The sequence below is a fragment of the Nelumbo lutea genome, chromosome 2 (genome assembly GCF_056320005.1).
Source record: "Nelumbo lutea isolate HS-2025 chromosome 2, American lotus-T2T, whole genome shotgun sequence".
Classification (NCBI taxonomy): Eukaryota; Viridiplantae; Streptophyta; class Magnoliopsida; order Proteales; family Nelumbonaceae; genus Nelumbo; species Nelumbo lutea.
In genome coordinates this window covers 53,922,187-53,943,502 of record NC_142685.1, presented here as the reverse complement: position 1 = coordinate 53,943,502, position 21,316 = coordinate 53,922,187, and the positions used below count along the sequence as shown (strand labels likewise).

At 36.1% G+C, this 21,316-nt stretch overlaps 2 protein-coding genes across 12 annotated transcripts; both read left to right on the top strand.

Moving 5' to 3' along the window:
* The first annotated feature begins 5,152 nt into the window (after window positions 1-5,152).
* LOC148870759 (protein NRT1/ PTR FAMILY 8.1-like) lies at window positions 5,153-9,795 on the top strand. Of its 8 annotated transcripts, none has more exons than XM_088971243.1 (5): window positions 5,153-5,846; window positions 7,033-7,198; window positions 7,300-7,517; window positions 7,775-8,325; window positions 8,783-9,795. In XM_088971243.1, the coding sequence occupies exons 2-5, from the start codon at window positions 7,093-7,095 to the stop codon at window positions 9,612-9,614; spliced, it is 1,707 nt and encodes a 568-aa protein (XP_088827369.1). In that variant the 5' UTR covers window positions 5,153-5,846; window positions 7,033-7,092; the 3' UTR covers window positions 9,615-9,795. The 8 variants fall into 8 exon arrangements, with proteins under 8 accessions (XP_088827369.1, XP_088827367.1, XP_088827373.1 ...); XM_088971241.1 differs by having other exon boundaries at window positions 5,224-5,846; window positions 6,919-7,198; XM_088971247.1 differs by having other exon boundaries at window positions 5,458-5,846; window positions 7,088-7,198.
* A 6,147-nt stretch (window positions 9,796-15,942) lies between these two features.
* On the top strand, window positions 15,943-20,947 carry LOC148870758 (protein NRT1/ PTR FAMILY 8.1-like). 4 transcript variants are annotated; one of them, XM_088971249.1, is made up of 5 exons: window positions 15,943-16,160; window positions 17,989-18,167; window positions 18,266-18,483; window positions 18,756-19,306; window positions 19,885-20,947. In XM_088971249.1, exons 2-5 carry the CDS (start codon window positions 18,062-18,064, stop codon window positions 20,714-20,716), a joined length of 1,707 nt encoding a protein of 568 aa, XP_088827375.1. In that variant the 5' UTR covers window positions 15,943-16,160; window positions 17,989-18,061; the 3' UTR covers window positions 20,717-20,947. The 4 variants fall into 4 exon arrangements, with proteins under 4 accessions (XP_088827375.1, XP_088827378.1, XP_088827376.1 ...); XM_088971252.1 differs by having other exon boundaries at window positions 15,989-16,160; window positions 17,995-18,167; XM_088971250.1 differs by having other exon boundaries at window positions 16,056-16,200.
* The last annotated feature ends 369 nt before the right edge of the window (window positions 20,948-21,316 follow it).

Sequence of the window (21,316 nt, the reverse complement as noted above, 5' to 3'; positions counted from 1 at the left end):
TGGGACCTTGGATTGAAGTGGTTTTAGGTCAAGTTCGGGCTAAGTTAAACTTGTACTTAATCCAACATAACCTATCCACATCCCTAATTCCCTTATCACCTCTGGTTCAATGATATTGGCCACATTGCATATCGGAACTGCTTTGCCTGAAAGATGAGACCTCATGGTTACCCAATGTTGATTCTAGCTATTTAGGGTCTTGAAGGGGGTAGACTGGATCTAGCTATCATATGATTTATGAAAGAAGATTAGATATATTATATGATTGAAAAAAAAAAAAAAAACAGTTTTACAATCAATGGCATGTTTTTCATATTTTTGTTTTGAGAAACAATATCAAAACCACATTATTGCAGTTTATGTTTGAATTAACTCCTAAGTCATAACAAAGAAAAAACAAATCAAATCAGAAAAACCAAACAATAGTGGAGATTGAGCATGCATGCTTATGTGTTTAGAAGTTAATCAAGCGCCAGAGTGACTAAACAATTTAGGTTTGATGTCCAATCAATCAGCATCTGAAAGAACAAGTGGGTACATGCAATTGACCTTGTCATTTTGAAGTCCTATTCCAATTTCTCAATTGGCTCAGACTGCAGGACAAAATTGAAGACAATACTTGTTTAAGTTTCAAATTAACTATAGACAGCTCAAGTCAGTCTGGTAGACCTTTCTTAGTTGCTCCAAATAAAAGCTGGGAATCCTGTTTAATTACATATTTGTTCTGTTGACTCAACTGAGAAGAGAATCTCACATGTGGTGTTGATAATTTCTTCACGTCTCTCTCTCTTCTCCCATGACAACTTTATCTTCCTCCTTCATCAACAAAACTTTGCCTAAAAAGCAACATGATGTATCCTTTGCCTCCTTTCACACTCTCACGCCTGATGATAGTTTCAACCCTTCACACTAATTGGGTTCACATTGACACTAATCCCATATCTCTTCTTCTTCTTCTTCTTCTTCTTTTCTGGGCATTAAATATTACAGTAGATCAAGGGGTGAGAACAGAATAGGATGTATAAGGGGCCTGTTCACCTTGATCTATTATAGAGAGCATGTAATTATATAGGTTTGATAATGTGTTTTTATATATACTCAAAGGAATGCCAATCAACCAACTGATGGAATTAAGTTAGATTTGATTTCAAAAAAACTGTCCTCACCACCCTTTGAAGCTATGAATTGAGAATATCTCTATATTTGTATGTTTTTATCAGAATGTATTTTCAATACATAGCTGCAAGACCAAATCCGAATTCCAAGTGACCCATCTCGGTGATTATATCATCGGCCCATTAACCACACTAGAGTGGGACAAATTAAGAGAGAAGAAAACAAATGGGGAGAGTGGAATTTACAAAGATGCCCCATAGGGCACGCCCCACAACACATGCACCCCATGGGGAGAGTGGGGGACCTCTACCGTTTGATAGGGCTTTCCCAGTCTTATAGTATGTATGAAATTCATGTAAGAATAACATTGATGAAAGCATGACAACATGAACTAATGCATCAAACCCTGTAGAAGTAGAGGCCGTCCATTGGACAACCAAAGTTGGAGAGAGAGATCTCTTCTGGACCCTAACTTGGAATTGGATCTCTGTCACCTTCACATAACGGTTTATGCTGTAAAAGAGAAGCAAGGTATCAATAAGAGGGATGTCCACTTCATTAGAATTATGGAGATCCAACCAATAGGACAGGAGGCTTTATTATTAAAGGATTAAAAACAACCAGCATTATCCCTTAAACAAAAACAAAAATTATCATTACCAATCCATACTCCATTGACTAGGTGGTGTTTTGGTCATGATGATTCCATTTATTCAAGTAATAAATGATCCACGTCAAGGTTGATTAAACTGGGGCATGATATGGAGCGGGTTAGATCCGATATTTGCTAGCTCCACTCAGACTGAAAATAATTAAAATAGTCGCCCTTGCGTTATGGTCAAGGTCAAACGCATTAGTAGCCAAATTTATTTGGCGGTTTTCATTAATGGAATACTTTTCGCTTTCATTCTCAGAAAAATAAGAAGAAATGGATGTATTTATGTGATGAAACAAAAATAATCCATCCATGTATTGTTTATATAAAAAAAAAAAGTAATTTTGCTTAAATTCTCTATGACCTAAATATTGTTAAACAATCTTCATTTGATTCTTCATTATCATCAAACTTGTACATAAAATAAAAATTACACATGTATTAATTCTTAAAAATTTTCACAAATATTTATTAAAATTATTAAATTAATATTATTATTAATTTTCATTTTCATGATCTAAGCGATTCTTTCTCTACACTATAGAAATTGAAAGACAATTGTATATTATTTGTTGCGAATTGCGATAATGGTTTGTAGTTTGTACTGTCGTCATTTCTCATGTGTGAATGAAGTGAAATTGAAGCTTAATATTAAAAAAAATAGATAATTTAATGTCATTAATGCATCACTTTTATGCATATGCCAACAACATACTAAGCAATAAATAATAGTCTGAATAAAAGAAACGACTTTACATTTTCGTGTGTATTTTCGTTTATAGACTCAAAATATTATTAGACTTTAAGGAGATCTTTCTATTCATTAATAGAATCAGAATGGTCTTCAGAATCAAAATCCTTTGAAATTGAAATTGAAACGAGAATTAGAATCCGCTAGAATGGTGTTTCATTCCCAAGAGAGGGGGAGGGAATAATCGTTCCCTCGCATGGGGGAATGTCATTCCACCCAAGAATGGGAAATGGGAATTTGATTCTGTCCAACCAAACAATTAGACTCCAAATGATTCATTCTAATTCTGATTCCGGACCCCTATTCCTGCAAACCAAATGTGACCTAATTATTAGGGGCCTATTGTAGTGATCAGACATTGAATCGAAAAGTGTCCCTGTTTTACTAACATTGCATGTGAGGCCCACTAACCATACCATGGAAAGCTTGAGGTTTCATAAGTTTGTTCCTGTGCCCCCTAAATGTATGTTTTAAATATATGTAAAAATTTCTGGTTCAACCAGGGTTTAATCATTTAAGCGTTCACCAGATTATGCCAAATACCCACTTGCTTACCATTAGACCTATTCATGGCTGGGCTTGGGCTTGGCTTTTGCCAAAATTTTAATGGGCCCAGCCCAAAAGGCCAAGCCCAAGATAATTGTAAAGTTGGGCCCAAAGCCCTGCCCGTGAACAGGTCTACTCACCATGATACCTTTGGGGTTTGGATTTTTCCTTTAGGCACCTCCTTAAAGTTTCATGTATTTTCTATAACCCATCTCTTGTTCCATTTTCTGGTCACTAAAAACTAGGGGTGCATTTGAGTCGAACTGAGGTGAATAGTATGAGGTTCGAGCTCGGCTCGCCAAGGTAGTACAAGGATCGAGTTCAGTTCGAACTAGAACCTTGAGCTCGAGCTCGACTCGAGTCAAAAACTGTTAAACTTGAGCTCGGCTTGGCTCGAATTTGATTTAAGAAAAAATGTTTTATAAAGTAAAATTAAATAAATAAATAAATATATATTTATTCGAACTCGGCTCAACTCGAATAAAAAACTGTTATATTATTTTTTATAATTATATATATATATATATATTCGAACTCGACTCGAAGTTCGATTGAAACCGACCCAAGCTCGAATAACTCGTAAAGAGTTCGACTGGTGGCCACTCCTATTAAAAGCTATCTCATAGTTTGTGTATTATTAAAATACCCCTATCGTTTGCAATTCATTACTTATCACTGTTTTTCTTATATAGGAGAATGAAAAGATGTTTTTGACCCTAACATCTGTCCAACCTTATTAATGAAAAGAAGATGAAAGGCAAATGTCAAAATTGTCCCATTTCTAAAAGGTTGATATGAGAGCTGTTTAGGGGTGATTTTGAAATTAAAAAAAAAAAAAAGCTATAGGACCATGACCTTTCACATTTAGGATGTCACATCATCATTCCCAAATGAACATACTAACAGTAGCTAATGGAAGATTAATTACTATTTGTAGTCTCCACTTGGGATCCAAGCTACCCCATTGTATAATATAGCTCCATGAAGCAAAGATAAATATGTAGAAATATAGGGATGTCTAAAAAATGGTCCAATAAAAATAATACCTTTTTATTGTCTATTCCCCTACAGAAATTTTTATTGATTTCCCAAATAATTGTTATTTGATAATTTTTCATTCAACAGAAACAGAGCTACAACAGAGCACAGACCACAGAGAGAACAGTTAAACAAAAACATAAGCCACAGCCTTTTCAGTTTTGCACTGGGAATATCTCCGTACCTATTACACTTTATTTCATGTGGAGATATTCCCAATGCAAGGCCCTAAAGACTGTTCGAATGGGCCTTGCACTCACTGAAGCCGAGTTCCTGAAAACAAACCACCACCAAGTACTAACTACCACCCAACTCCAGAAGAACCATAAGCTTCCAAAGTCCAAACCACTAACAAGCTGCAACCTAAAAATATCCAAACACAGAACATCTGAAAGTCACGAAGGAATAGCCGAATGGCATTCTTGAATTAAAATTCCATCCTCAGACCTCCTCTGGCAGCTCCATTTGATTCACAAAGGCCCCAGTGGACTTTCAAGGCTTTATCTGCACAAAAAACCTTGATATCTTTACATAAAAACAGAATATCATGGTGGCAATTCTCTTTTTCTCCTAAAAGTACAAATAACTAAAGTCTGATTATCCTATTCGCTATAGACATTTTGCCAATCCTAGATCATTGACAAATGACATAGCTTCAATTCAAAAAGGGCATTAGCTTCAGCCTCTAAAGGGGAACCAGCTGAGCATTGACCACCTTTCACACCCCAGAAAACGCCATGACTGATTTACTGTCTCCAAGAAAAAAACCAAAAGAAGCCTTGACACCATTAAGGAAGCCACCATTGAAGCTCTGACATCATCAAACGCCATTTGCTTCTCACCTTGTGTTTCGTCTTGTGTTTTCTGATCCTTTGTTATGTTCTCATGCTTGGGTCATTGTTAATAATTATATTTGTTTTTCTTGGGCTGGTTTGAAGCAAAACAGCTTCAGAGTTACACGCAACCTACAACTCGGTAACAGATAAACATAATACCGATATCTTTTTTTTTTTCTTTATAGTGGGAACTGTGATGCTTCAGAATTCAGATGATGTTGAAATTTGACTTCGGATTTGAAAATTTAGGTTTGCATTCCTATGTGATGCGAGTGAGCTGTGAGCCCATTGCTCTGATACTGTAATGACCCAGATAACTCAGCTCCAAAATCGTGGCCTCCTTTTTTGCTTTGGTAATCTTCTCCCCAACTTTTTGCTTTTTGGTCTGGGAATTAGATATAAATGACATCAATGACGAAGGCGACAGCAAGAAGAATAAAGGCTTGAAAATTGAAAATGACTCTACTGTTATAAACTTCTCATCTGGAATCTCGATGGGGGTCTTCTATTTAATTGAGGAATCAGGACAGTGGACAGCTAATACTGTCAAATCCCGGGGGAGCCCATATCTGGATTTCCGTTCACACGGATTCCGGATCTTATTAGTCTCAGACTCTGGACTCTGGATACCACTAGCAGGACTCTCTCTCTCTGCGAACGTTGTTTTTGCTCTACTTGCCCAATAATTTGCCTGTCTTTGTTGACGCGCCAAAGTCTTCTTATATTGTTTCACCACCAGTTTTTTATCTACACGAAATATCTATCGGAAAAGTAGACCAACCTTTCAACTCCAATAGCATCACTTGTGGAAAGTGGATTTAAGGCATTGCTGTGAGCCTGTGGCTACTTGGGTTGTTCCTCTGTTCTTCTGATACACTCAAGTTCCACATACGTTTTGCATTAGGTAAGGGTCCTTTTTCTTCATTCTTGTTCGGTGGATTAGTGTTGTAATGAAAACAAATCTGCTGATTTGAAGGTTATGGAGGTACCCAAAATGTTTTGTAGTTTTGTTTTACCTTTGTATAATTTCAAGTGTGGAAGCTATGGGTTTTATGTAATTGAGGTTGATTTGATGTATCATTTCTTAATTGGGTTTCACTACCACCACTTCTCCAAGAAATTTTTGGGCTCCGTCCTCCACCTTCTTCCCCTTCATTTTCTGTTTTTTTTTTTTTTCGTTCTTATCTAACACTTGATATTAGCGTTACACATCTGATTTCTTGCAAGTAGAACGCCTTTTATTGTGTTGTAAAGATCAAATAGGTTCAAGAATTTTTAGACTTCCGGTCAATTGACAAAACTCTCCATCTATGGATTAATAGGACATAAACCTCACCCAGTATTTTGATTTTTATCTGGATCCTTTGGAGAATGCCTTTTTATAGAAGTTCCTCGACCTCTGACACCATCTCTTTGAAACATTTAAGGATCTTTAAGAAAGCTTCAACTCAACCAGCCTTGTCTCAACTATTATGGGGTTGGCTACATGAACCCTGTTCTTCATTCTGCTCTATTCGGTACCATATCCAATTCAGGATCCATGTTCACAAGGGCTTTGAATTCTGGCTATGGATGGTGGCAGAGTTATTTCTAAAAAAGGCTTCATTCACAGCTCTGTCATCTTTTAGATGCACTCATGTACTCTTGGTACATTACAATAGAAGTCTGCATCCTAGTCTCACCATCATCAGATAATTTTCTTCTGTTACTTATATGGGACTGAGAGTAGAAGTCTTTAACTAAGTGTTTAGTTCTGCTTATAAGTAAATCTGTCCTACCAAGTAGTTGGGCTATATGCTATTTCTGCCAGTTGAAGGTTCTGATACAGAGTTATTGAGTGATATTTCAAATCTTCAACTATAAATAACACCTGCTATAGGTATTTATTTACGATGACATATTTATGTGCTTGGAAAATTTTCAACTCTGGTTTATCTTACTTGCATAAGCTAATGGCACTTATCTATGTTCATAAGGTGATAAGTCATTCACCATTTATTGGCCAGAGGTTGAGTTTGATGCATACTCGATGTGCTTGGCACTGTTACCTTTTAGGACTTCTGATGATTGTGGGCATCAAAATGTTGAAGTTGTAGGTGAAGTACCAAGTTAGAAAACTGATTGAAGAACTTAACCTATCTCCAGAAACCATGGCAGAGGAAGATATATATACTAAAGATGGCACAACAGATTTCCGAAACAAACCTGCTATCAAAAAGGAAACAGGAACCTGGAAGGCTTGCCCCTATATCCTAGGTATTTTCTTGTGCTATTCATACTGGATATTAAAATCCATCTCCAATTCTTGCTCTGAAATTTTGTCATTGGAAGATGCTTATGTTTTGAGTTTTTAACAGGCAATGAATGCTGTGAACGACTTGCATACTATGGGATGAGCACCAATCTGGTGAATTATCTCAAATTTCAACTCCACCAACATAATGTTGTTGCAGCAAATAATGTCACAAATTGGTCTGGCACATGCTACATCACACCACTGATTGGAGCCTTTCTAGCAGATTCTTACTTGGGAAGATACTGGACGATTGCCAGTTTCTCCATCATCTATGTTTGTGTAAGAGAGATTTAATCAAAACCTTGTTAAAATGTTTAAATATTGAGAATGCATCTTGGTCAAGCACTGGATGAAATTTTATAACTAAAGCTGTTAAACAAATCAAGAAATCCTCTTAACTCAAACCAGGTCTTGAAAAGTTGAGTTGACCCTCTGTATTTTTAGAATTCTTGGTGGAATTTGAACATGCTATTTTCTGATAAGCCTTGATTTCTCTCCAAAAAAAGAAAAGTACTAAAAGCTTTCATTGGTTGCAGGGGATGACATTGTTGACATTGTCAGCATCTGTCCGTGGATTAAAACCAAATTGTGAAAAAGATGTTTGCCACCCAACGGAGGCACAAAGTGCAGTTTGCTTTGTCGCGCTTTACCTGATTGCTCTGGGGACAGGAGGGATTAAGCCATGTGTTTCATCCTTTGGTGCAGATCAGTTTGATGATACTGATGAGGTTGAGAAGAAATATAAGAGTTCTTTCTTTAATTGGTTCTATTTTTCAATCAACATTGGTGCCCTCCTCGCCGCCTCTGTTCTGGTGTGGATACAAACGAATGTTGGCTGGGGATGGGGATTTGGCATCCCAGCAGTGGCAATGGCAATTGCAGTTATGAGTTTCTTCTCTGGTACCCGGTTGTATCGGAACCAGAAGCCTGGGGGCAGCCCCCTGACACGCTTCTGCCAGGTGGTGGTTGCATCCTTTCGGAAATTTCAAGTTAAAGTGCCATCTGACAAGTCTCTTCTTTATGAGACTGCAGATGTGGAATCTGTTGTCAAGGGAAGTCGCAAACTCGATTATACAGAACAATTCAGGTAACTGTAATGAAACCATGGTTAGGACTTAGGAGACTTGGGATATATGGCTAATAACTTTTTATGAGTTCAAGTTTATCCTTGAGTTCAATGAATAAGGATAAATTCCTAGCACTTGTTCAAGTTTAAATTACTTCTAAATTTTATTCAGGACTCCAATTCCCCTGAGTCATTGGTAACTCTACCAAGTCATCATGTGTTCTTGCAAGATATCATAATAGATCCTATTACTCACCTTTTAAGCCCAAAGACACTTTCCTTGCCTTACAGAATGTTCTACAGATTCTATGGCTTATCAAGTGATTGAATCGATTTCTGCAAACCAAATGTCAATGGTTGGGCTTTAGTTATACTTTCATGGAAAATGAGTTTTGAGCATATTTTCTTTGGTGCATTTGTTTCTTGTTTTGAAAGCCACTAGTTTGAGTCTCTAACTAGTTTTTTTTTTCCTGCTCAGTTTCCTTGACAAAGCAGCAGTGCAGACAGAGACAGATCATATAAAGGGCTTTGCGAATCCATGGAGACTCTGCACAGTTACCCAAGTTGAGGAACTCAAGGCCATCATACGGTTGCTTCCTATTTGGGCCACTGGCATCATGTTTTCAACTGTATACAGTCAGATGGGCACCTTGTTTGTCTTGCAAGGCAACACTATGGACCTTCACATGGGCCCTCATTTTCAGATCCCCTCAGCCTCACTGTCCATCTTTGACACCATCAGTGTTATATTCTGGGTCCCTATCTATGATCGCATCATTGTTCCATATGCCAGAAAATTCACTGGCCACAAAAACGGTTTTACCCAACTCCAAAGGATGGGAATTGGTCTTGTCATCTCCATCTTTGCCATGTTGTCTGCTGGCATTCTGGAGCTAGTGAGACTCCGAATGGTGAGAAGGCACAACTACTATGACCTTGATCATGTGCCCATGTCAATATTTTGGCAGGTCCCTCAATACTTCCTTGTAGGATGTGCTGAGGTGTTCACTTTTATTGGGCAGTTGGAATTCTTTTATGAACAAGCACCTGATGCTCTAAGGAGTTTGTCCTCTGCAATCTCCCTTACCACAGTTGCACTAGGAAACTATTTGAGCACTCTACTTGTTACCATTGTTACTGATGTGACCACAAGGCATGGGAAGCTTGGCTGGATACCAGACAACTTGAACAAGGGTCATCTCCACTACTTCTTTTGGCTCTTGGCCATATTGAGTGTGCTGAACTTGGGAGCTTATCTCTTGGTTGCGAGGTGGTTCACATACAAGAGGGCAGTAGGGACCTTGCGCTGATATCAGTGTCATGATCTTCTCATCTATTTGATATGAGCAATGTGGGGAATAGTTGTCTTGTTTTGGGCTGTGAAGGGCTCAGTGTTTGTAAATTTCTCAAGTGCTATTGTTTACTATTCTAGTGAAACTGAAAAATATTTCCCTTGTTGAATTCCTAAGTGAAGGGAGTTCCATAACAAAATGGATTCTCAACTGGGTTATCAAAGTATATGCAATTACAGTCTGGGTTCTATTACAAGGACAAAAGTTATTTCTTTTTATTTGAGAGTCCAGTAACTCTTGAAAATCAGAGAGAGAGAGAGAGAGAGAGAGGGAGAAGCCTTTCATCAATGGGTTTGGCTTATTTTTAGGAACCAATTCAGCTCTAAAGCATTTTCAGCTCATGGTCTTGTGATGAAAAGTGGGTTTTATTCGTAATCAGGGAGCACTGTAGTACGGTCCTTACCATGCAGCCAGTTTCAGGAAGTTTAATTGAACAACTAAAGGTATCTTTGGTTTTGAGCAATTGATGCAAGCATCAACAAGGAATCCTTCAAAATGTAGACGAGGTTGCCTATTTTATGGATGCAAGTACCAAGTATCCCAAATCATCTTTAATTAGTTTTTTGAATATTGAATATTACAAATTGCAAACTATAGTAAAGTCATAATTCTTGTCCTTTGGCTGCAAACAATATCCAATTGTCCGAATTCGAATTTGAACTCACTCCATTAAAGGTTATCCAAATTCCATCCATTTATAATTGGATTAAATATAGATCCATTCCTCTATGATTCGGTTTGATTTAAATATGTGCTCGCATATACTTAGTGAAGTTGATTTCAATGTTATGTTTTTACTAAATTGCCATAGGTTTATAGATTTTCATGTAAGTAATTTTCAATTCATTTTGTTCATGAAACACAATATTAAAGTCATTTTTTTGTTCATTTTATTAATCATACAAGATATCTTAAATATTTTTTAATTTAACTTTTATACTATTCAATAACCAATTACAATCTCATATAAATGAAATGGATGAGATCCAATTTGAATTTGAATATAATGAATAAATTTGGATCTACCCATATCCAACTCAGATTTTGATCCATTTGTGGCCCTACATTAAGGTACACATAAATATACTAGGGTAAATTTCATAGACAATTATCCAGTTTTTGTAATTTTTATTATATTTTGTGCTGAAAAGGGTAAATTTCATATACAATATATAAGATAATTTTGGTTAAAACACTTTATTTATCAATATAAAAACAGCTTACTATTTTACTAGGTTATATTATCAAAACTGAAGTTTTGAATTTGTTATTACCATAGATAATTATAGATGTCAAAAATACTTGGGCCAGACCCAATTATCCAGATTAATAATTGAGACAGCTCTATGTATATCTTATAGAACTGATTAATAATCGGTTTGGGACTTGTTCACCCAGTCTAAACCAGATCCAACCTAGCTGCCAGGTTCAAAAACGTCAAAAAAAAGTTGTGTTCTACTTTGTTAATTCTGGAATAGTGACAACACATTCTAACACCCATTTTGGTCTCATGAGCTTTGTAAACCAGATTAAAATAAGCACAACCATGAATTGGACACACCCCTGATAAAGCATAAAATCATCTTAATTTCTCCCCTGTAAAACAAATATTTGGATGGTGACCAAAAGTTCTACTTCAACTGTTGAAAAGCTCTGAAAATGAAAATGAAGCTATGTATCAGATGGCCTAAGAACTTGATCATGCTGATTTTTTATATAGGCCTTTTTTATGACTATGAGGGCCTATATCATTTGCAACATAATAAGTTATGAGGGCCCCAGACTGCATTAAGTAATGCTTTGTCCCTAGGCTTGAGTAAGGTGATGTTTGGTTCTGTTGTCATCTATTGAAAAAACATAGCTACATCAGCACCAAATGGGCATTTGTGTTTTTTGCATATGAAACCACTGTTTGGTTTCACCATTTATCAAATAAATACTAAGGTGGCATTTGATAAATCTGAAATCTGAAATCTGAAAAAGTTAAAAAGATATTAAGTGTCTGAAATATGAAAAGAGACATAAATGCTTTTCGACTTTTTAGAGGCTCTGAACAGAGAAGGTTGTTTGTGTTGGATCAAACCTTCACCATTCGAAATTCCTTAATTTTACTATTTTACCCATACAACAAACTATTTGGTAATTTTGAGTTCAATTCGTATATTTCATAAAATATAATTTATTAAGTTCAAAATAATATTGAAAAATATGAATAAATTATGATAAATTATAAAATTATTAAAATAAGAATAAAATTGAAAATACATATAAATTTATAAATTAAAAAGAATAAATAAAAGTTAAGATAATAATGAAAATAGTAATAAAGTCCATGAAGCAATGAAAAAATATTAATAATTATCAAGTTATTAAATTAAAACTATTAAATATATAATAACTAATAAAAATAAAATAATTGATAATTAATACAAATAAAAATTATAAAATCGAACATCATTGTTGAGACAAGGCTGCTACTATGAGAGAGAAAGAGAGAGAGAGAGAGAGAGAGAGAGAGGGAAATCAAATGCCGCTATTGAGAGCTGTAGTGGCAATGGAAAGAAAATAGGGGAGAGAGAGAGAGAAGGGTGGAGGGAGAAGCTTGTGTCGTTGGTTCACTGTCGATTGGAGAAGAGGAAGAAGAAGATGGGAGAGAGAAGGGTAGAGGGAGAAACTTGTGTTACTGGTTCACCGTTAGTGAAGAAGAAGAAGAAGAAGAAGAAGAGAGAGAGAGAGAGAAAGAGAGAGAGAGAGGCATAATGAGAATGAGCATTTTTTACTTTTAGCGTAGTTTGAAAAAACGTCTAAGTGCATTAATTCACTAGCCTGCCTCTTACAAATTCATATCTGAAAATGCATTTCAGATCATTTTTCCAGACTCAACCCAAACATAGGTGGTGTCTAAAAAGCAACATTTTCAGACTTCAAAAGTCTGAAAAGTGTAATCAAACGTCACCTAAGAAACTGAAATGCTTGTTTTTTTGTACATGGGCATTTGGGAAATGTCAAATTTTCGTTTCCCCTAACGCCCCAACATTTCTTGAAATGGAATGTTAATGTGGCATGTTTTTTATGGGTGTTAATTTGAAGTGGAAAGCAATAAACGTTTAAAGAAAAAAACGTTTAAAGTAAGATAGTACAGATAAACATTTAAAGGAAGGTCATTGGGCTAGAGCCCTCCCCTTTCAGACATGTGGCATCCTATTAATTCAAGAAATAAGATTCAAAAGTTAGTAAATATAGGTAGGGGACCAAAATATAGGTAAAGTTAAAATGGGTATTGTAGGGATTTTCAAGGCATGGGGGGGCATGACAATATCCCAGAAGTGGGTTCATCCACTCCTAAAAAATTGTCGAAGTAGTTACTTTCGGTCACAAACAAATTTTAATTTTAATTAAGAGCCCTATGGTTCAAAAAATGATTGTGCATCAAAGTTATAAATTACCAGAATTTAGTGTAATTAGAAAATCTATTATAATAACAATACTAAGTAATTAAATACTAATTATTAATAAGAATATAAGAAAATAATCATCACCATTACTAATTAACAATAATATTAATCTTTAATGAAATAATTAGTAAATATTACATTTTGATTGATCTTTAATTTTTTATAGAAAAGATTTTAATTATAATAATTATTATGATAATAAAATCATTAATTAAATACTTAATAATATCAACAATAATTAATTAACTTTACATTACAATACAAATAATCTTTTAAAAAAATAAAGAAATAATAATAAAAAGTTAGACTTTTTTTGCTTAAACAAAATAAAAATGATAAAAAAATACTAGCCTTGTACTTAGTATATATATATATATATATATATATAGCAAGACAGTCCACGCCACCTTGCTACCCCAACCCTGCATTCTCCTTGACTCTCATTAAGCCATGTGGCAAGGTTATCAAGGATCTCTCACTAACCCATATCCTATATAAATGGAAACTTACCAAGATGTGGAGATCCTCATGCTAGCATCTTGGTGAAAACCCCTAATTTTCACATTTTAACTTTTCAAATTTGTGGCAACTAACTAAATTTTCCGTTTTGGGCACCAACTATAAGTGACTAAATTTTACTCTTCTGATTTGAATACACACAAACTGAGAAGCTGCTCCCTGTGCTTATGTTTTCTCATGTTTTGAGAGCTAACAAACCCACATATGACTCTCCATGGTAAGTGACGACTCTCTGTTTTCCTTTTAACTTATGCTTTGGTAAGATTTTTGGGTTGTTTTTTCATCTCGCTCATGTGTTTGTTTACTTCTATAAGGGAGATAATAGAAGAAAGAAAGCAAAATATTTCCTTCCTTCAACTTTACACCAATCTTTGCATCGGAAATAAGCAAGCTCAGCAACCGAAATCTTCTCACCATATTCATTCTTCATTTTATTTTGTTTTTGCTTCAACAGGTTCTCTCCCAAGCGTTTAGATTCTCATCCAAAAGTCTCGATCATTCAAGTTTCTCACTCCTCTGTCCGGTTTCGTCAGAGTTCTTCCAAATATAATCAAACCCGGGCCAAGGCTTGCAATGAACAACAACAAACGTAATCAAACCCGTGAATGCGGCCAACTAAATCCTTTTTTTTTTTTCTATTTTGGTAATGAAGTATCAATAGTGAATGTGAGGACATGAGTCTATCAGAGTAAGAAAACTTTTGCGAAGGTTCTTAATCTATATGTTAATGGCTGCTGTCACTTGGAATACAAAGGATGTTGAATGAATGAGTACAGTAGACAAGGATCATAAGAAACAAATTAAATGGTTAATTTGTTAGAAATAAGAGAAAGACAGGAAAAATGTAAGAGGTTCAAAAGGATTAGAAGGCCAAAGTAAAGGGAGAATAAACAGAGGAAGAGGTTGAAACAGATGATCATGCATGACTATTTTGATGTTGTGGTGAAAAAAGACGTGAAAACATGCCATTAATCCATCCATGTGCTATGTTGGTGCTATGACCCGTTTAAATATCTCCGAAATGGGACAGAGCAAATTTCTCTAAACACAAGGCCATGTCTGGTCTTGCAATAGGGCAACATGGCAAATCTTAGCAACAGTACTGAATAGCCATTGGTTGAATGTCCCCGGGCTGACAATATGCATTCAGTTATCTTGCATTCTATGCGAAAACGTCCCAGTTGATCACTTTAACCTATTAAAAAATATGGGAAATTTAGAGTTAAGTCAATCTGAGGGATTTTTATTAGCGTCTCCACCTATGATTCGCTATTCCTTCTTGAATTTTGATTCATTCCCTACCTGTTATTATTCCAACTATATAATTGCACTAAAGTTTATAGGTGGACTGAATAATAAAAACCCCTAAAATCATTAATCTGAAAGTTAATTTTGTTCAATGTTTTAAAAATCTACCTGGAATTGGAACTACTTTGGCCACCGATTTTTAGGTCAACGGTTTGACTATCCTGTTCGAATGAACAACTTCTAATTAAAAAAATAAAAAAGTCAAAAAGCTATTGTTTGGATTGAATGGATTGATAGTTCGAGCGCCAGGGCCATTAGATTGCTGACCAAATCAACAGTTTTTGGCCAAAGAACGGTTAAAGATAAAACAGAACCGATTGCTTAGATGATTCTTACACCCAACGATCCAACCATCTGGGTCAACACTGATCCGAAAACACTAATGTTGATCAATTTAATATTCATTTAAATTACATTAATAAATATGTAAAATTATTGAATAAAAATAATACAACTTCGATTGCGGTCAAACGAACTAACCATAAAAAAAAGGGTTTGAATTGGGCTTGGATGTAAGCTACATTCACACGCCTTCTAAAGTCTAATTCTAAGCATCACGATCCCATAGAGAAAATTGTAAAATGAAACGTATAGAATAAGGAGTCAGAGTTATGATGGCTATGCTTTAGTATCAGACTATCAGTACAGTACCCAAAGAGACTATGCTTTAGCATGGAGTATTTGGTCTGGAGCGAAGGGTGCATCCGGATCCGAATCCACTAAGAATGGTCAGCCTCTGCCATAACTTACGTTACTTGACGTCGGTATCCAGTATTCTTTGACTTATTTCTTCAACGAAGATTCAGGATCTCAACAAACAATGGAACTCGGAATCTCGGATAACGAAGATTCTATCTGTCTTCGGAGGTAATCCTGCCAATTGCCAACTCATCATCAATCAAAACCTTCATGGGTCAGACCTGCATGCAACGAGAGCCGTCTGATCTGTGGTCTCAATTGTTGCTTTTTACTAAGTAGTGTTTGTCTCTTGCCGTAAGCTGGTTAAACAAGGAAAGACTATTTAAGGGAAGATGAGAAGTAGACACCTACGACGTTGCTCCATGCAGCACAAGTGGAAAGAAAACTCTGCGTTTATTGAAGAGCGTATTACCCAAATTGGGTAGGACTCTTTCTTCAACCCCAGTAGCTTCCCCACAGTCTCCTGTGATAAGGGTTTTGAGGGTTGTTGGATCAAAGCCCTCCTTTTGCTTTTGGTTAAATGGTTAGTCCATATTCTCTTCGTCCTTAATTTCTCTCGTTAGGTATGTTGCAGGGGTTTTGCTTGCATTCGGGTTTTGTTTAGTCCGAACCCATTTGCTTCTTCGGTTTTGTTGATTGTTATTGTTTGTGAAAATCGATTGTTGATAAAGAAAATCGTCATCTCTGAATGATCCAATTGTTTAACGAATTCTGAGGGCTCCTTGATGTGGGTGCTTTTTCGTTCTGGCTATTTAGTATTTTTTTTTATCTATCTGATTCATATTCTAATCTTCTCCTGTTGATATGCTAGTAAATAGTAATTTCTTATTATTATCAGTTTCAAACTGAGAAGCGTATGTTGACAAATCTGTACATTTGAAGGTTGTGAAAGATAACCTAGGTTTTATTTTCTTAATCGAAAATAATGTTCAAAATTTGCCCTTTTTGTAATTTATATATAAAGGAAATATTATAATTGTGTGTTTCTTCCTGTTGACTTCCTAGTCCCCCAAAGACCTTTTAAGGGATCTGTGTGTGGGCTCTTTGGTTTGGACTGTCTTTCGTGCTATCGTGCTGCTAAAAAAAGAAAATTGAGGAATTCCAATCTATCAATGGGATCTATATTTTATGGGTATTTAGAAATTTTAAAGCTTTTAAAATGGTTCATCAATATTAAAAAATTTTGTCCGTTAGTAGTAACTTTATTGTGGTTAACTTAGAAGTTTGGAGAACCTTGATTTAATTGAGTATATTATCATCTGTGTGAACTCTCTGCGGCTGTTACACACCCATTCTCCAAAGTTCTGACCATGAATTATCTTAACATATTTTGGAATTCCTCAAATATTTTAGCATGATTCCCTGAGCTTTCATTGCTTTCAGCCTTCCAGTATTGAAACCATCCATCTGTAACCCTCTAGGATCACGCTTGAAGCAGTTGTGGTACAACTGCTCTGCAAGGATCTTCAAGAGAAATCAGTTGTAATTATCATCAGTTATGTCTGAAACCAATCAATAAGGAACTATCCTCCCTTGAGTCCACTGGCTATGCCACTTGTAGGCCCACTTACATATGCAGTTTTTCTATGGTCAACAAGTGATTAATCACCACTTATACTTATTAGTTCTGTGCGTAAGTGCTTACTTTTCTCTTTTAGTGTTATAAAACTTTTACATTGACAAGAATATCCCCTATACCCATATTCAATAAACTGCAACCAAACACTCTGGTAGGCAAATCTGACACAATAGTCTAATCAGACTTCACATAGATTGTTCACACATAAAATTAAGTCCTCATCTCAATAAAATCTTTTCAGATTTCAGATGTATCTAATTTCAATCAGACTTTAGACTTCCAAATGCCACCTTTATTATATTCCAATAAGCATAACAAAAACTACAGGTGGTGTCAAACTCTGATTAGATTGGGTGTTCTAACTAGTTTACCATTTATCCACTTAGCTTTCTAAGTCCCATCTTTTTGACAATTTTCACACCTGGTAAAACCGGTAAACAAGCAATCCAATGAGCTTTCTGATATAATTATCTTATGGTCTGACATGACAACATAAAAACACTGTACACAAATGACAATTGTTGGCAGAAACTCTGAACAGGTAATTCTGTTCTGTTGCTTATGCTTTATTATTCATGTTGTAACAGTATTCTCATTTTACTTTCTGGGTGCTGATGCTATAATGTAGGAAAATGTACTGAATAGTATTGGCTAAATTTCTAAAATTGCATTACTATCAATACTTTACTTGAGCTTTAGGTGGTGCACATATTCACCTGGTGCATCTTCTAGTTAAACAATGCTCTAACAAGATGCTTTGTGAACACTGAAGTTGTAGGTGACTAGACAAATAAGGTAAAAGATAAGCAGAAAACTGCATGCTACATCATCGCCTGTGAATAACCATGGCAGAAGATGATATGTACACAAAGGATGGCACAACAGATATCCATAAAAAACCTGCCATTAGGAGGACTACTGGAAACTGGAAGGCTTGCTTCTTCATTCTTGGTATGGTTTAAACATTCTGTCCATGGACTGTAGTGATATCTATATCCATCTCTTTCAATGGATACGATTATTCTGAGATGTTAAACACTTTGTAACAGGAAACGAATGCTGTGAAAGGTTGGCATATTATGGGATGAGCACCAATCTGGTGAACTATCTTCAGATTCGTCTCAACCAGAGTAATGTTACTGCATCAAATAATGTTACAAATTGGGCAGGAACCTGCTATATTACACCATTGATTGGGGCCTTTTTGGCGGATGCCTACTTGGGAAGATACTGGACAATTGCTAGTTTCTCCATCATCTATTTTCTTGTAAGATTAGCTCAAGCATATTTAGGAATCATGGTTTGGATATTTATTTACTTATTTACAGCATATAAGGGCCTTAATTCCAGCTGGCTTAAAAGCTAAATTGCGCTTTGAGGACTCAATTGTCTTGGCTATTCCTCAAGAATCAATCGTGTTACTTTTTTTGATCAGTAACCAACCTTGTTACTTTTACAGTTCTTCATTAAGTTTATGAATTGTCTTAGAATACTAACTTTTGACTCTGAAAATACTGAAAAGAATTTGCTTGGTTGTAGGGCATGACACTACTAACACTGTCAGCATCTGCCCCTGGACTAGAGCCATCCTGTGATGGCATGGTTTGCCACCCAACAGGATCACAAAGTGCCATTTGCTTTTTAGCACTTTACCTCATTGCTCTTGGGACGGGTGGAATTAAGCCCTGTGTTTCATCCTTTGGTGCGGATCAGTTTGATGAAAATGACGAAGATGAGAAGAAAAAGAAGAGCTCCTTCTTCAACTTCTTTTACTTCTCAATCAACATTGGGGCTCTTATTGCTTCATCAGTTCTGGTTTGGATACAGATGAATGTAGGCTGGGGCTGGGGATTTGGCATCCCTGCAGTTGCAATGGCTATTGCAGTTATGAGTTTCTTCTCTGGCACACGTCTATACCGACACCAGAATCCTGGAGGGAGCGCTCTGACCCGGATTTGCCAGGTACTTGTTGCATCCTTCAGGAAAATAAAGGAAAAAATTCCTGATGATGGAAATCTTCTCTATGAGACTACTGGTGCTGAGTCAGCCATTATAGGAAGTCGCAAACTTGATCACACAAAAGGGATGAGGTATGTCTTTGGAAAAAGTAGGTCACAAAACCCAACACCCATGCCAATTTTAACTGAACTGGTACCACAAATTTCACCACTTATTATTCGTTTTATTGTTTTCAAAATTTCCCATGATTCAGTGAAATGCCTAGTTCATGCTACATCTACAGAAGTAGCATATTCTTTTATTTCCTCTTTAGTATATTCAACTATCCTATATAGAAAATCAATTAACTAGATTTAGGGGGGTATTTGCCAACATGGTTAGTTTTCATTGGGTGATTTTCCAGTACTATTGGCTTCACAAAGTGATTTAATTTTGATTTGATTTTTTTTTCTTTTCAAAATGCAAATTTGATATGGCTTTCTTGGTTATAAATTTCTCATTTTCTTTGGTCCTGCACATAACATCAGCATACAAGACTCAAAGCGGGCCCTATAAAGAAAAACACATATTTTGTTTGAGGAGTTTCCTTTTTGTTGATTTTCATAACTATGATTTTCAGGGAAAATCTCAAATTAGCCGGCGTTTCAAGTATTGAATCTTTATGGAATTTTAAGTAGGTTATCTGACTATGCTTAACTGTACTATTCAGGTTCCTAGACAAGGCTGCTGTGGAGACTCAAACAGATAAAATCAAAGCCTCTGTGGATCCATGGAGACTCTGCACTGTGACCCAAGTAGAGGAATTGAAGTCCATCATACGGTTGCTCCCAATATGGGCTAGCGGTATTGTCTTCTCAACTGTGTATAGCCAGATGAGCACCATGTTTGTTTTACAAGGTAACACCATGGATCCACACATGGGTCCCCACTTCCAGATCCCGTCAGCATCCCTCTCCATTTTTGACACCATCAGTGTGATCTTCTGGACCCCAATCTATGATCGTATTATTGTGCCACTTGCGAGAAAGCATACAGGCCATAAAAATGGCTTCACACAGCTTCAAAGAATGGGAATTGGTTTAGTTATCTCCATCTTTGCCATGTTAGCTGCTGGCATTCTGGAAGTTGTGAGGCTAAATATGGTAAAGAAGCACAACTACTACGATAACCAGTTCTTGCCTATGTCAATCTTTTGGCAGATCCCACAGTACTTCCTCATTGGATGTGCAGAGGTATTTACCTTCATTGGACAGTTGGAGTTCTTCTACGATCAGGCGCCCGATGCCATGCGGAGCATGTCCTCTGCTCTGTCACTCACGACTGTTGCAGTGGGAAATTACATAAGTACTCTGCTTGTTACCATCATCACTAAAGTGACCACTAGGAATGGTAAGGTTGGCTGGATTCCAGACAATTTGAACAGAGGCCACCTGGACTACTTCTATTGGCTCTTGGTAGTGCTTAGCGTGATAAACTTTGTGGTATATCTGTGGATTGCAAACGGGTTCAAATATAAGAGAGTTGTAGGGGTTCCAAGTTGATGGGTGTATCTCAAGTCTTGACCCAACCAATGGTAGGGGTGTCAGAGTTGGTATATAGATATTTTGATTTTCTGGTTGAAAGTTAGCTTAGCATTTTAGCCATAATTGTGTTTGTCCAGTTCTCAAATTTCTGTTGAATGCTTTGGGGGTTCAAATGCATGCGAATTTGTTAGGGAAAACCTGTTAAATTTTTAGTCCTGACTGAAGTGTTTTCCAATTCTTATTTTCTCATTCCTACGAGTTTGTTATTGTGTTTGGTTATCAAAATAAATAAGTTAATAAATAAAGGAAAGAAACTAAGGCTGCTTTTGATTAGAAGGACTAAGCATATCCTTTAAGAAAGTGATTTACTTCAAACCAAACATAGCCTAAAAGAAAGTGGTTTACTTTGCCTGATAAAAGAGATGAAAAAAAGGAAATTAACAAATTGGGAGGTAGATATTTTCTTTCCTACAAGGTAGTGAAATCAGAGGAAAATAGTGAAGAGTGAGACAAAGTAAAACTAACCCCACTCTTTCTTAAAAGAAAACTATTTTCTTTCATTTTCTGTGCAACCAAACACGGTGTTAGCATGATTTGAGAATGAGTTTTTGTATTTTG